The sequence below is a fragment of the Notamacropus eugenii genome, chromosome 2 (genome assembly GCF_028372415.1).
Source record: "Notamacropus eugenii isolate mMacEug1 chromosome 2, mMacEug1.pri_v2, whole genome shotgun sequence".
Taxonomy (NCBI): Eukaryota; Metazoa; Chordata; class Mammalia; order Diprotodontia; family Macropodidae; genus Notamacropus; species Notamacropus eugenii.
The window spans coordinates 150,561,358-150,574,714 of NC_092873.1; the positions used below are offsets into that span (position 1 = coordinate 150,561,358).

General features: G+C 33.4%; 1 protein-coding gene across 2 annotated transcripts in view; it reads right to left on the reverse strand.

The window, feature by feature from the left end:
• Positions 1-13,357, reverse strand: part of PHIP (PHIP subunit of CUL4-Ring ligase complex) — a 182,572-nt gene that overhangs the window by 32,233 nt on the left and 136,982 nt on the right. For both annotated transcript variants that reach the window (XR_011974371.1, XM_072642656.1), the window contains exons 24-27: positions 7,116-7,235; positions 4,191-4,298; positions 3,352-3,476; positions 3,158-3,240 (exon numbers count right to left, since the gene is read on the reverse strand). Coding sequence is in view for 1 of the 2 variants with exons in the window: in XM_072642656.1 (XP_072498757.1) it covers positions 3,158-3,240; positions 3,352-3,476; positions 4,191-4,298; positions 7,116-7,235 (436 nt within the window). In the remaining variant the exon portion in view is untranslated. The remainder of the gene's footprint in view (positions 1-3,157; positions 3,241-3,351; positions 3,477-4,190; positions 4,299-7,115; positions 7,236-13,357) is intronic.

Here is a 13,357-nt window from a genome sequence, read left to right on the forward strand (position 1 = left end):
TATATGTGTATGCATATATGTGTGTGTATATATGTATTTACATACACACACACACACACACACACATATATATATATATGTATATATATATATGTATATATATATATATATATATATATATATATATATATATACATATATATATATATATATGCATGTCTAAGCTTACTTGTAGCCTTCAATGAGGGCAGGGGGAAGAACAAAGTAAAAGTGCACAGCAGAGAACAAAAGAAAACAAACTTACAAGGAAGCAAAGAAAAGATAGACAGTTTTCAACACAATGCACAGAAATAATATGGGCTTTCTTGAAATGGAAATTTATTGAATCCTCTCACTCTGCTGTGCACATGACATGCTTTTTTTTTCTTATTTTGTATTTAGGTTTCAATATTTAAGCTTGTAATAGATTTCTTTTCCTTTTCTTATTGTGTCTTTAAGTTTTAGTATTTAGGTCTAAAATTAAAAAAAAAAAATCTACCCCCTGCAAAAAAACCCCAAGTGACTCATAAACTCCTCTAAACAATTTTTAAAGCCCTTCACAACCTTGCCCCATCAATGTTTTCAAGACATTCTTATTCCATCTCCCCTCATGCTACCATATCTTTGCTATGGCTATCCCCTACGCCTGAAATATACACCCTGCTCATCCCTGCCACTTTCTATCTTTTTAGGCTTCATTACTTCCTCCTGCTCCTCACCTAAACACTGGATGATTCAGCCAAACTGGCGTACTTAAGAGTTTCCTGCAAAAAACATTCCCTCACTTACAACCATGGTTTGTACAGCCTGACTCCTAAGACTGCAATGTTATTCCTCCTTATGCTAACTTTTTGGAATCTTTAATTCCCTTCAAGAAGACTGTGTGATTCCATCGTTGGTTAGAAGCCTTCCTCCCAATGAAGTCACTTTGTGTTCATTTCGTATATGCTTTTACGTTATCTATGTACACTGCATGAATGTAATCTTTTTACTTACAGTACAAAGTACTGTCTTACTTTGTCTTTATAGCCCCAGTGTCTATCATGGTGCTTCCCACGTAGCAGGCATTATATACATATAAACTTATTTTTATCTATAGCATAATCTTTAGACTTCTCACTTTTCTGTTCAATGTTCTTCTCTAAAGATGAGTTGTAGTTTACTAAGTGGGGTAATACAAGACAATCTATGAGACTGGGGGAGGGGGAGAATCCATTAAAACTTCTCAATCATTAACGTGCCAAAAATGACACTTCACTTATTCCTGAGCTAACATTTCTATCCGTGATACAGTAAGACATTAACAATGACAATTTAATCAGATCTGACATAAAAATTAAGCCAAAATTTTGAAATTATTAGAAAGATCATTTGAAGTATGGTTTTACAGATTTAACTGCTGTTAATGGTGAACCTTACTTAAAGTGTATACTGTGACTTGAGATATTATTAATGAATGATAATATGGAGAAATCATGCTCAACAAGACATTTTAAAAACTAAGCTTCTACTGACAAAAACTTGCGAAGATAGAAACTGACTGAGTTTCAACAAACACCTCTGCATAACTGGTAGCAGAAATTGAAAATTCTATGTACTACTTAAGCTCAGCCAATTCTGTATTTATTCAATTATATTTACGTATTTTTCAGATGTAACCTTTTTACATCTCAAAGTCATTAAAATCAAGTATCAAAATAAATTGTACTTACAAAGCAAACCTTCAAACCACTCTATCAAAAAGTAGTAAACCAAAACAAAGGGTTTTTTTTTGGGGGGGGGGGGAGGGTTGTTTATTCATGGTGCTCTCACTAAAAAGTACGGCAAATAACATTTACTTATGTAGTCCCAAATGTAGAACTTTATTTTGACTAAATTTCAGTTACTAGATTTGGCCCTTTCATTCTGACCTGTTAATAGCTTTTACATCCTGTCCTATTGTTGCTACTTCTCAGTTTCAACCACAGATATGATAAGAATAACATCTATAATATCACTAACAAATTAACAAGCATTTATTAAGCCAGATATATCATCTAAGTCACTGATAAAAATATCTGAGAAAAGAACAGGAATAAGGACAAATTTTTGGGTCAATACACTAGAGATCTTCCTTCAGATATCAATACTCCAACCATGTAAGTCTGGATCCTTAAATTTAATTAATTACAAGTCCTGCCCCCACCCCTTTAATGCTCACATTTAAAAATAATTTAAAATGAAAACCAATAACAATGATGGATGATGGCACATATATTGGCAAAGAATTTTCAATAATGTACTTTGAAATAAAATGATGCTGTTAAATTACATGACCATGCTATTCAGATTCAGATGCCTTCTCACTGCTGGAGCATCACACTGGGGCTATGGCAAAACTCTTGCATTAGTGAATTCTTCCTAGAACATTGATTTTAACGAAGAGTCCATGCCAGACATCTTTCCTTTCCTGGCTCAACCTGTGACTCTCCAGACTTTGTCACCTCTAACCCCTGTTTTTCAATTCCCTTTTTTAAAGTGTTGTCCTTTCTTCATTAGAAAGGAAGCTCACTGAAGGCATGGACTGATTTTCCTTCTGTTTGTATTTGTATCTCTAATAGCTCAGCACAATGCCTAGCGTGTTATAAGCACTCAATAAATGCTTCCTGACTTTACCAGAGGTCCTTTCTAGCTCTTAAATTTAGTTATGAATCGGACTGTACAAATCTTCACCAAATACTTATTGGCTGTATGTTGAGTCCTTAAAGGGAGGGGGAAAAAACTAAAACAACAACTGAGTCTTAATAAATGTAAGTGGTATTTCTGATACATAAAAGAACATCAACAATGAATTTTCTATACAGCAAGTGATATTTTTATTCAATTTATATATTTCTAGTGAATACAGACTTCCTCTCAAGAAATTATAAATGCCTTATTTTTATACCAGTCACTCTAAAACATACCATGCCTGCCAATGAAGAGAAGTTTTAAAAACAAAAGTCAGCTAAGCAAAAAAGAGTCTATAAAGATGCTATCTCTGGCAGAAATGGCAACATTAAAGCACCTCAATTCTCTACCCAGGAAAAAGTAAATGTTTCATTATCTATTTTCTGAGATCCAGGAAATAAGTTACCTTTTGAAGCTATTTTGTATACGTTAAACAGTTCACATTTTCATAAACTAATTATGCACCTACCTATATTCCATCGTCTATATTTTGCATCATCAAATTGTTGCCGCAAAACTAGAAAATCTATAACATCTGGCATATCATGGTACCTAATTTGAAAAATACAACAAAAACAAAAAAATAAATTAGTTGATTAAAGTTTTAATTTAAATACATTTCTTAAAGCTTTGAAAATTTTTGCCTCTCTGAATGTCCCTTACTTCATTGTAAAGGCTCCTCCAGTTAGTTTACCAGTATCAGGATCTAGAAAAGCAAGTTTAAGGCAGCACAGTGTAGGCAAACCCACTTCATATTTTATGCCAACTATTTTCATTAATTCTTGCTCCTAGGGGAGACAAAAAGAAACATGCTTTTGATTTAAATGTTTTGATTTCATGTTTAGTATTTTGTAACTTTATCATAAAAAAGATCTAGTGAAATAAGGACACAGTAAATTTCTTGTATTTCTTTTTTTGGGGCGGGGGGGGGGGGAAGGTAGGGTGGATTTGTTAGCATTGGGAATTTCTAGTGATGGAATTACCTCCATCAAATCAGCTCAACCATTGCTTTGTATCTTTTAGTATTAGAGTTCTTTGGGGGCACTTAAGAGGTTCGGTGACTTGGCAGGGTGACATAGTTACAGTCAGAGGAGACAATCCTAGGTCATCCAGCCTTAAACTATGTCCAATATGCCATGCTGACTTACAAAAAGTGTTTTTCTAGTAAAATTTAAGATCAGTATGTCAGATTTATTTCACATAAAGTGTTAGAGTTGTTAGATCTAAAAGTAATCCTAATATATCATGTATCAAACATAAATTACACCAGTCAATAAATTAGATCAGTATTTTTACTGCAGTTGAGATAATGAAGTATTTTAAACTGTGTTTTAATAACTCTTAAAAGAAAAAAATTCTATTTACTCTTAAAGTTTCAAGACAAAAAATAGTGCTATTTATTCTCAAGAACAAAATCATATCTGTATTATAAAATGGTTTCTTCTGATTAATAAGCCTGAATTAAAAAAAAAAATGTCATGATAAAAGAAATATCATAGTACCCGCAATTCCATTTTATGCCATGGCTGTTTTTTTGGATTAATGCTATATATTTTATTTTTTCGGGCCATTTCAACATATGCTTCATGTCCTTGTCGGAAATAGTAAACCTAAGGAAAAAAATAACAAAATGAATCATGTCATAGTTGCAAAATATAAATATACCACTTTTGACCCAAAATGCAAAATTCACTAAGTGTTACGTTGCAGATGTTAAAACTAAGAGAACTACTCCATGAGTGAACTGCTAAATTTCAACTGGTTATTATACTGACACTATTTAACTATAGCCATAGTAGTTAATCAGTTCAAAAATTTTAGTATGCACTAATTATGTGCTAGACATTGTGCTAAGTGTGGGGAACGCAAAGAGAGGCCCTGGGGACAAGCAATTAACTAGCTACATATAAGATACAGAGTAGACGTAAAGTAATCTCAGAAAGGAAGACACTTGTGGCAGAAAGGACAGGAGCTGAACCTTGAAGGATAAAGATAGAAATATTTGTTATTGAAAATCAGAAATCTAAACAGAAAAAGGAACTCAATATATATTCTCACACATTACGTAGATCTCTTAAAAAGCTAAAAGTTGCTGATTACAGAAAATTTCCAGTATATTTTAGAAAAACCTACTAGTCAAATATGAAAAATCTGTCAAAATAAATACAACAAAATCATGCTATTCTGAAACTCATGCATGAAAACTGAAAGGTAGTGATGAATTGTGGTTAGAGTCTGGTAGACCAGGATCAAGTTCCAACTCTGACAAATACTGGCTGTATGACCATGGGTAAGATTCAATGCCCAGACTCACTATGACTAAGTAAAACAGAAAGAAGTCTGATCCATATTAGCAGAGATGTTTTCACACTAGGAGTCTCTCATACAATAATGAAATCACAAAACTGGACAATAAATAATAACTAATAAAAAACAAACTAACTTGCTTTGTCCTGTGCTCTCTTCTACTTTCTCTTCTCCCTCTATGTTATTTCACTAGCTCTCATCAGCTGTCATGGATGTCACATGGATATCATAAACTCTGTATCAAAAACTGATCTCATCTTTCTCCCCAAACTTTCTCCCTCTTCCTAACTTTCCTATTTCTATCAAGGTTACTATCCAGTCATCCAAACTAGATGTCATCTTCAACTTTTCACTCTCTCACTCTCCGTGTCCAATTATTTGCCAAGTAGTGTTATTTCTACTGTTGGAACATTTCTCAAATAAACCCCATTCTCTACTCTGACACTGCTAAACTATTGTGGTCGCTTGTCCGTTGATCTTTCCTTTCTAGTCTCTCTGTCTGTATTCCATGCTTCACTCAGCTGTCAAATTGATTTACCAAAAGATATTTATTATCTCTTAGCTCTATTTAGTAACTCCAATGGTTCCTTATCATTGCTAAGATCAAATATAATCCTTTGTTTGGCTTTTAAAGACCATCACAACTGGCTTCCTCCTATCTTTCAAGATTTCCTAAATCTTACTGACTACTGTATTATCTCCTGAGATCCAATGACATCCTTGATGCATCTCTCACAAGACACTCCATCTCTCAGTTCCCTGAATTTTTACTAGCCTACCCTACGTCTGGAACTCTCTCCCATCTCATCTCTGGCTTCCTTTAAGTTTCCTTTAAGTTTCAATTAAAGTTTCATTTGGAAAATGCCGTTCTCAATCTTCTTAATTTTAGTTTGTTTCAACTGAGATTATCTCCAACATATCCTGTTATTTATCTTATTTGTACATAGTTGTTTGTATGTTGTCTCTCCATTAGTCTGTGAACTTCTTGAGAGCAAGAACACTTTTTTCTTTTGCATCTGCAATGCTTATTAGCACAATGCCTGGCACAAAGTAAGTACATAAGAAGTTTGCTGACTTAATGATAGATTTTTACTGAGTAAAAAGGATGAAGTAATGTTAAATTTCATGAATTCTTAGAGTATTACTAAAAAAATGAGAATTCAAATCAGTATGTTTCTCAAACCCAGAATATTATGAAGGATAAAGTATTCCTTGAACTTTAAAATCCTGACATGAATTCTTTAATGTTAAAGACTTAGGTTCATGACGTTTTTACTATCTGAGAGGCTTAATATGAATAAAAATTTTTAAAAATAACCTATTTTTCTTAGTATCATCCATTTATATTTACTTAAGACACATACTAAATTTGAAAATGATATAATTTCTGGAGGAAAATACTGTGGCAAGGTTTCTCACTTTAAGCTAGCCTCCACTCCCATCTCCCACTTTCAAAAAAAAGTAATACTATAACTGTAAAAATTTTCCAAATTGTAGGTGCTCTCTCTTTTTCAGAAATTCATCCAATCTGATATGACTCAGAGATCTATTAAGCAATTCCAAAACATTTAGAATGTCTTACAGTCTAAAAACTGGGGTATGACACTATTGCTGTTAAAATAAAAGTAGTCAAATTTTTACATGATGGATTTATAGAACAATTAAACACATTTAATAAATATGCCTTTGAAATACAGTACTGCACAATAATTAAGTTTTAATTCAGTATGCTGACTAAATTGTAAAAAGTATCAGCACATAAAGCTATTATCACCACTATAAACTAAAATAATAAATTATATTTTTAATATGCCAATCTCCTTATATCTATTGACTTTAAGTAATAGGAAAAAAATGAAATTCTACCAAAAGATAGCTATTTCTTATACAAAATTTTAATTTAAATATGTAAACACTTTTAAGCAATGTTTCTGAATAAAGAAAATCAGTGGAATGAATATGTATTATAAATATATACATACATCTCTCTAAATATAAATACACACAAAATATTGGCACAAAAGACTTTTCTAATATAATTACAAGTTACTATAACTTAGCATTCAAGTAAACTATAAAAAAGACAAAAAATGAGGGTTGGTTTTTAAACTGAAAGATACCTCATCTCCCATTTGTGGCACAAATGGACATCTGCGAGGAACAGTATCTGTAATCCATACTGAAGGCAACCATTCTTCTAAGGTCAAGCCATTTTCAGTCAATTCTCCAACAGCCAATCTCTAGAGAATGTTCACAAAATCTGAAGTGAGTAGGATCATCATTAAGGTACTTGTACATAAAACATCTAGTCTAATTTCAAGAAACATCAACTCCTCAATATAAAAGGCATACCTCTAACATCAAAAAATACTCCATAACAGGGATATTTAAAATAAAGCAATCTTTCCCCCTCAAGAACACATTAAAAAAAAAAAAAAACAAAAGTGAACAATTATTTACAAAGTGATATCCCTGAAATTAAAAAAAAGTTAACCATTGTGATGAAGAAAACAGAGTTGACATTAAGGCCATTTCTTGATCTAAATTTATGATACACAATACTGAGAATACAATACTTATTCCTTAGAGAAATGCTAGAGAAGGTTTTAAATTGCACTAAAAAATACTGTGAACCTTTTTTTTTTAAAAATAGGGTGTGGAATGAATCAGTTGTCTTGATTAAACAAGCATTTACTAAACACCTACAATACACAAGGCATTATCTTAATTTTAAGAAAATTTTATGTATTTTTTTTAAAAATTACATTTTTTTATTAATGAATGTTTAATTTATTCCATCTATGCAAACACTCATTTTAAAAAGAAAATAAAATTAAGGTACTTTAACAATATTGAGATTGCATGGAAAAATACCAGAGAATTTTACGAAGGAACCTTAGTATTCGTACGTTCCAATTTTATACCCCATGCAGTTATCCCTTCCATAGTATACCTGACAATTAGTTATCTGCTTGAAAAAAATTCACCATCTATCAAGATAATCCATTCAATTTTGTAATAGCTCTAGTTAAAACCTTTTTGCACTGGTTCCAGTTCTGCACTCTGAAGCAACAAGTAACAAATCTACTCAGTGTAATAGGTATAGTACATTTCCATTTAATCTCTATTTCTCTAAGTTAAATATGGACATCTTCTCATATGATATGGTTTCTAGATCCTTTAATCACCCCTCTGGATGTAGCTTATTTGGTAGGCCAGAATTATACAAAATATTGTAGATGTAGCCTGACAAGTAGAGAGAGCATAAAGAGACAAGATATTTATAGAGATAAAAGAAGAATCTAGTTTTAATCTAATTTTCCACAATTTTTTCATACTACTAAATGTATCTCAACAGCCATTCTCTAAATATGGACTAGACCTTACTGCCTTCATACTTTTATTCTTACTATCATTTTCTACATGTGGAATGTTCTTCCCATATAGCTCTACTCACTGAAGGCTTTAAACTATAAGCTCATATTTAAAGCCCAATATAATTTTACCCTTTCCTTGAAGATTTACTTAGCCACATCAAGTCAGTCAGGATCTTTCTCCTACAAACTCTCATTGAAATTTATATTTTTATCATGAAGTCAGATGTCTTCTCCTTCACTGTAATTTCCTTGAAGGCAGGGAATTGCTTATTCATTTTTGTATAAGTAAATATTTTTGTACAAATAAGTTTCTATTTGTAGGATCAAATAAGATATTCATAAAGTGTTTCACATAGTAGGTATTTAATAAATCATTCTTCCCTTCCCTTTGCATAAAACTTGGTGCTCCCTGGATCTATGAATCCATCAATATGGATATTCCTTTTGGACCCTTCTATTGACAAAGATGGTAACTCTGATAATTTCTACACTGACATGAAAATTGCTGTGGCTAAAAAATACAACAACATGATGATGAAGTCTGATACTGGATAGCTTTGTCCTAGGAAAACTGACATGAAGTCCTTCGGTAGGCCAAGACTGGAATAATTTCCAGCCTAAGAGGATCTGATACAGCTTGTACTCAACTGGAATAGCCCTTTGAGAACACAAGGTCACCTAAAGTGACCTTGAGAGTTCTTTAATCTGTGACTATAGCTCTATCAAAGGAAAGATATGAGGCTAGCTTGGCACTACTTCCTAGAAAGGTTATGTTGAATTCTGGGATCAATGCATTTTCTAAATGCTCAAAACTTTCAGGTTAATAACCTGTTTTTGAATTCTGCCAGATATCCATATCAAACTTGCAAAAAAAAAAAAAAATTTTTTTTTGTATTTGTAGTTTCTAGAATCAACCTTTTATCAGAAAACCAGGAAATTGGTACAACTTAATATTTCTAGCATCTTTTGCATTCTCTATGATTTCTCAAAAGATTTTGAACAGTGGCTGAGATTATATCTGAAAAATAATATTTTAGCAAATAATTAGTCTGAAGGTGAGCTCAAAGCAAGACAGAATTTTGTTAATCTCCTCTCCATCTATAATGGGCTACAATGTCTACTTTATATTTTGTTCTTTTCATTCCAGTTTATGAAGACCATTCTTGATAGAGAAGATGGAAACAAAATAGCAGCTTAAAGAGTTCTACTTTCATTCTGTGATGTCATCTGGTAACATCTTTGCAATCATTTCTATGTTTTGCCTTCCTTTGTATATCCAGTTCCTAGCACAGTGCCTTCCAGAATGTAGTTCTTTGAACCTGCCATGAGTAGTTTTCATCGTCTCTCTTTTTATCATGGTTTTTATCTTTTCATCAGCTATTTTTGTTCTGCCCTTTCTGGAGATGCAGTATATAGTTTATAGTGAACTAACCTTGAAACTAAGAAACCAAAGTTCAAGTCTCACCCTGACATATACTCCTGTGTCACCTCTGGCACGTCATTTCACCTCTCAGTACTGAAATCAACTCTTGAAGTACAATCACAGGTCTAGTCTCTATCTCTTTCCAAACCCTTACTAACTGAAAGAAATAAAGGCATTTAACCACCAATGAGATAATCAAATGTCATGATTTGAAGTTTGCAAATAAAGATGAGGGGGAAGAAAGAATAATGTTCAAATTAGATCAAAGACTAAAGTATGGACCCTCTTCTTATACCATAATGCTTAACATACCAACAATTATTTTCAAAATGATCTGTTACAATACTGTTGGCCAGGACTGGTTCATGCCAGTTTGTTCAAGTTTGAAACCTGTTTATGGATAAAACACAAAATTCTCTGTTTTGTCGATCAAAGCCCTTCAAAACTTATTGCCACCATCCCCTTTAATCCCCCTCACACCTTTCCGGTTTTCTTACACCTTTGCCATCCCCACAGGTACTGTTCAATCCAATAACACTGGTATCCTCAATATTCTTCACACAAGACACTTATCTCTCAGTCTCAAACTGACCCCTGTTAAAAACCTTAACTTGAAAAGGCCAAAGTCCCCTATTGCAACCTGGACCATCTCCATTTGTCCTGATCCATATTTGTCTGCTGGACTCAGATGGCTCTGGAGGAAAAAGTGAGGCTGGTGGCTTTACACTTCAATCCAATTCACTTGCATGTCATGGCATCACTTCCCTGAGGTCATGGTACTTTTGGAGAACGAAGGACAAACAGCAGCAGCAGCAGCAGCATCTTTCCAGCTCCAGGCATTTTCTGACTATTACCCATGCCTGAAATGCTTCTTGTCTTCATCTGCCTTCCATTAAGTCCCAAGTAAAACTCCATCTTCTACAGGAAGCTGTTCTCAATCCCTCTTATTTATAGTGCCTATTCCTTTTAAATTATTTCCCATTTTTCCCATAGATAGTTTATATATACTTGTTTCTTACATTTGATCATGAGTTTTTTTAGGGCAGAGATTGTCTTTTGCCTCTCTTTATATCTCCAGTACCTAGGACAGTGTCTGGCATATAGTAGGGTCTTAATAAATGTTGATTGACTTTCTGAGAGTAAAATAAATCAGATGGAACTTATTAAATGAACTTCAGCAAAAACTTCTGCATAACTGGTGGTAGGAGTTGAGAAATATGTAGAAAAATTTAGTATGCCCAGTCAATGATGAATTTTTCAATTTAATTATATTTTTGAGATTCAACTTCTTCAGCTATGAAGGAGACATAGGCATGTTTGTAGGCAGTAGGAAAGCAGCCAGTAGACGGGCAATAATTGAAGATTAATGAGAGAATGCCTATGATAGATGGATCAACTGGATCCATCAACTGGAGAATGTGAGATGGGACGGGATCATTTTTATTTGAATAAAGGTTTATTTGCCTTGGCAAGGAGAAGATATACGTCCTCATGTGATCCAAAAATGAAGAGACAGTAGCATGACGTATCTGAGTGATGTGTGATAAGGAGGGACCTCTGTGAATGGCCTCAAATTTTTCACAGAAATGACACGATATTCTCAGCTCAGAAAGTGGTAAGTGTGGAAGGTATGATGAAAGGTTGGGAAGAGGTTAGAGAGTAAGCCAAGGAGAAAGGAAAAGATCATCTTGGTACAGTGAGGGATCAGTTTAGATTATGAAACAAACTTGTTGTGGGCTCAGTTAGCAAAGTTTTGTTGTTTTCTTTAGTTCTATTCAATAGCACATTCATAGGAACAAAAGCAGTAAATGGCTGTAATAATCTAAAGCTGGGGTTTGTCAGTCCAAGAGCTCTGATACGTTAGAAGGGCAAAGAACCTAAGGACAGGGTGAATCTGAATTGGTTAACCTAGGGGGTCAATATGGGGATGGGAAGTGTAGCCAGTGTAGGAGTAATGGCTGACAAAACTTAAAAGAATTGGAGATTTTGGTGAAGACAAAAACCAGGATTTGGAGTTGCAAAACAGAGGGAGAGGTAGAACGACAACAGATGATAATCAGAGAAAGGAATTTCAAAGATCATGAAATGGATGCAGAACACTTATGGGTGATAGACCATCAAACGTCAGAGATAATACTTATGGTGGGATAGAGGTGGAAGTCACAGGAAAGGAGAGGGTAAGTAAGATGTTTCAAAAATTAGTAACATGTACCTTAAAATCTCATATTACAAAGGGCAAAAGTTGGGGAGGAGAGAAATATTGTATTGCCACTCAGTGAACTTTTTGAATAAAGAAGGGGGAGGAGGGTCAATAAATACCTACTAGAATTCTGATATGGAGTATATTAATCTCAAAGAAGTAAGTTATTGAGTGATGCTGGTAGAGGAAGAGGCTAGAAGTAGCAATGGGGAATGAGAAGTAATCCAACTCCTCCAATAGAAGTCAAGAGTATGAGTGAAATTGTGACCAGTACTGGAAAAGGCACTCAGGAAGTCTGTGTAATCAGGAGAGACTCATGTCTCAGTGAGTGAAAAAAGCTAGCAAAAATAGGAAAAAGTATAAAATTAAATCTATATTGTTCCCCACGAAGCAAACATATTCCAGAGAGCACACTGGAAGCATTGTTTCATTTAGAATAAGAGCTTGCAAAATTCCAAAAATGCACTAGAAAAACAATGATAAAGAAAACCAAAGAAAATCACACATCAATTCCTCCATCCAATACAGAACTGCAAAAATGACTGCCAGAATCCTGTGGAAGTACTGAGGTGAGAAAAGATAGGGTAAGTGGAGTACAAAATAGTTGAGTCCCACAGTAGGACACAGAGTCAGAGTAACCTGATTCAACATCTAGGCAACCTGAGTCTAAACAAGGCCTAGGCCCTGGGCAAGAATTAAGGCTAAGCAATTCCTGTGCATGGTGGAATCTAGTCCTAATCATCAAAATGAAATGATAAAATTAAGAACTGAATTTTTGGGAAAACTAGCAAAAACAATTAATTAATCTGATTAATAAAAAGAGAGGAAAATCAAATTGTTACTATAAAATAACCAAGGATAATTCACAAAAATTGAAGGGGAAATAAAGGAGACTAATTTTGCTTAATTATATGCCAATAAAATCTATAATTCATATGAAAAGGTTTAATATCTACCAAAATATAAAATTCTCAGATCAGCATAAGAAAAAATAGACTATTTAAACAACACAATATCAGAAAAAAGTGATTTTGTAGCATAAATGAACTCTTTTCCTCCTTCCCCTCCAAATCATCCAAGATCAGAGAGCTACATATGATTTCAAATATTCTATTAATAATGCATTTCAATATTTCAGAAACTATCTGAAAAAACAATAGCAAAAAGTAATACTATCAAATTCCTTATTATACGATGTAAATATGGTCTCAATCCCTAATCCTGAGAGTTAAAAGAGAAAGATTTCACCAACATCCTTAGTGAATTATAGTATAAGTATTTTAAAAAAAATACTAAGAGAATTAGACAACATATGAAAAATATCATATAACCAGGTTGTGCTTGTACCCATAATACAGAGTT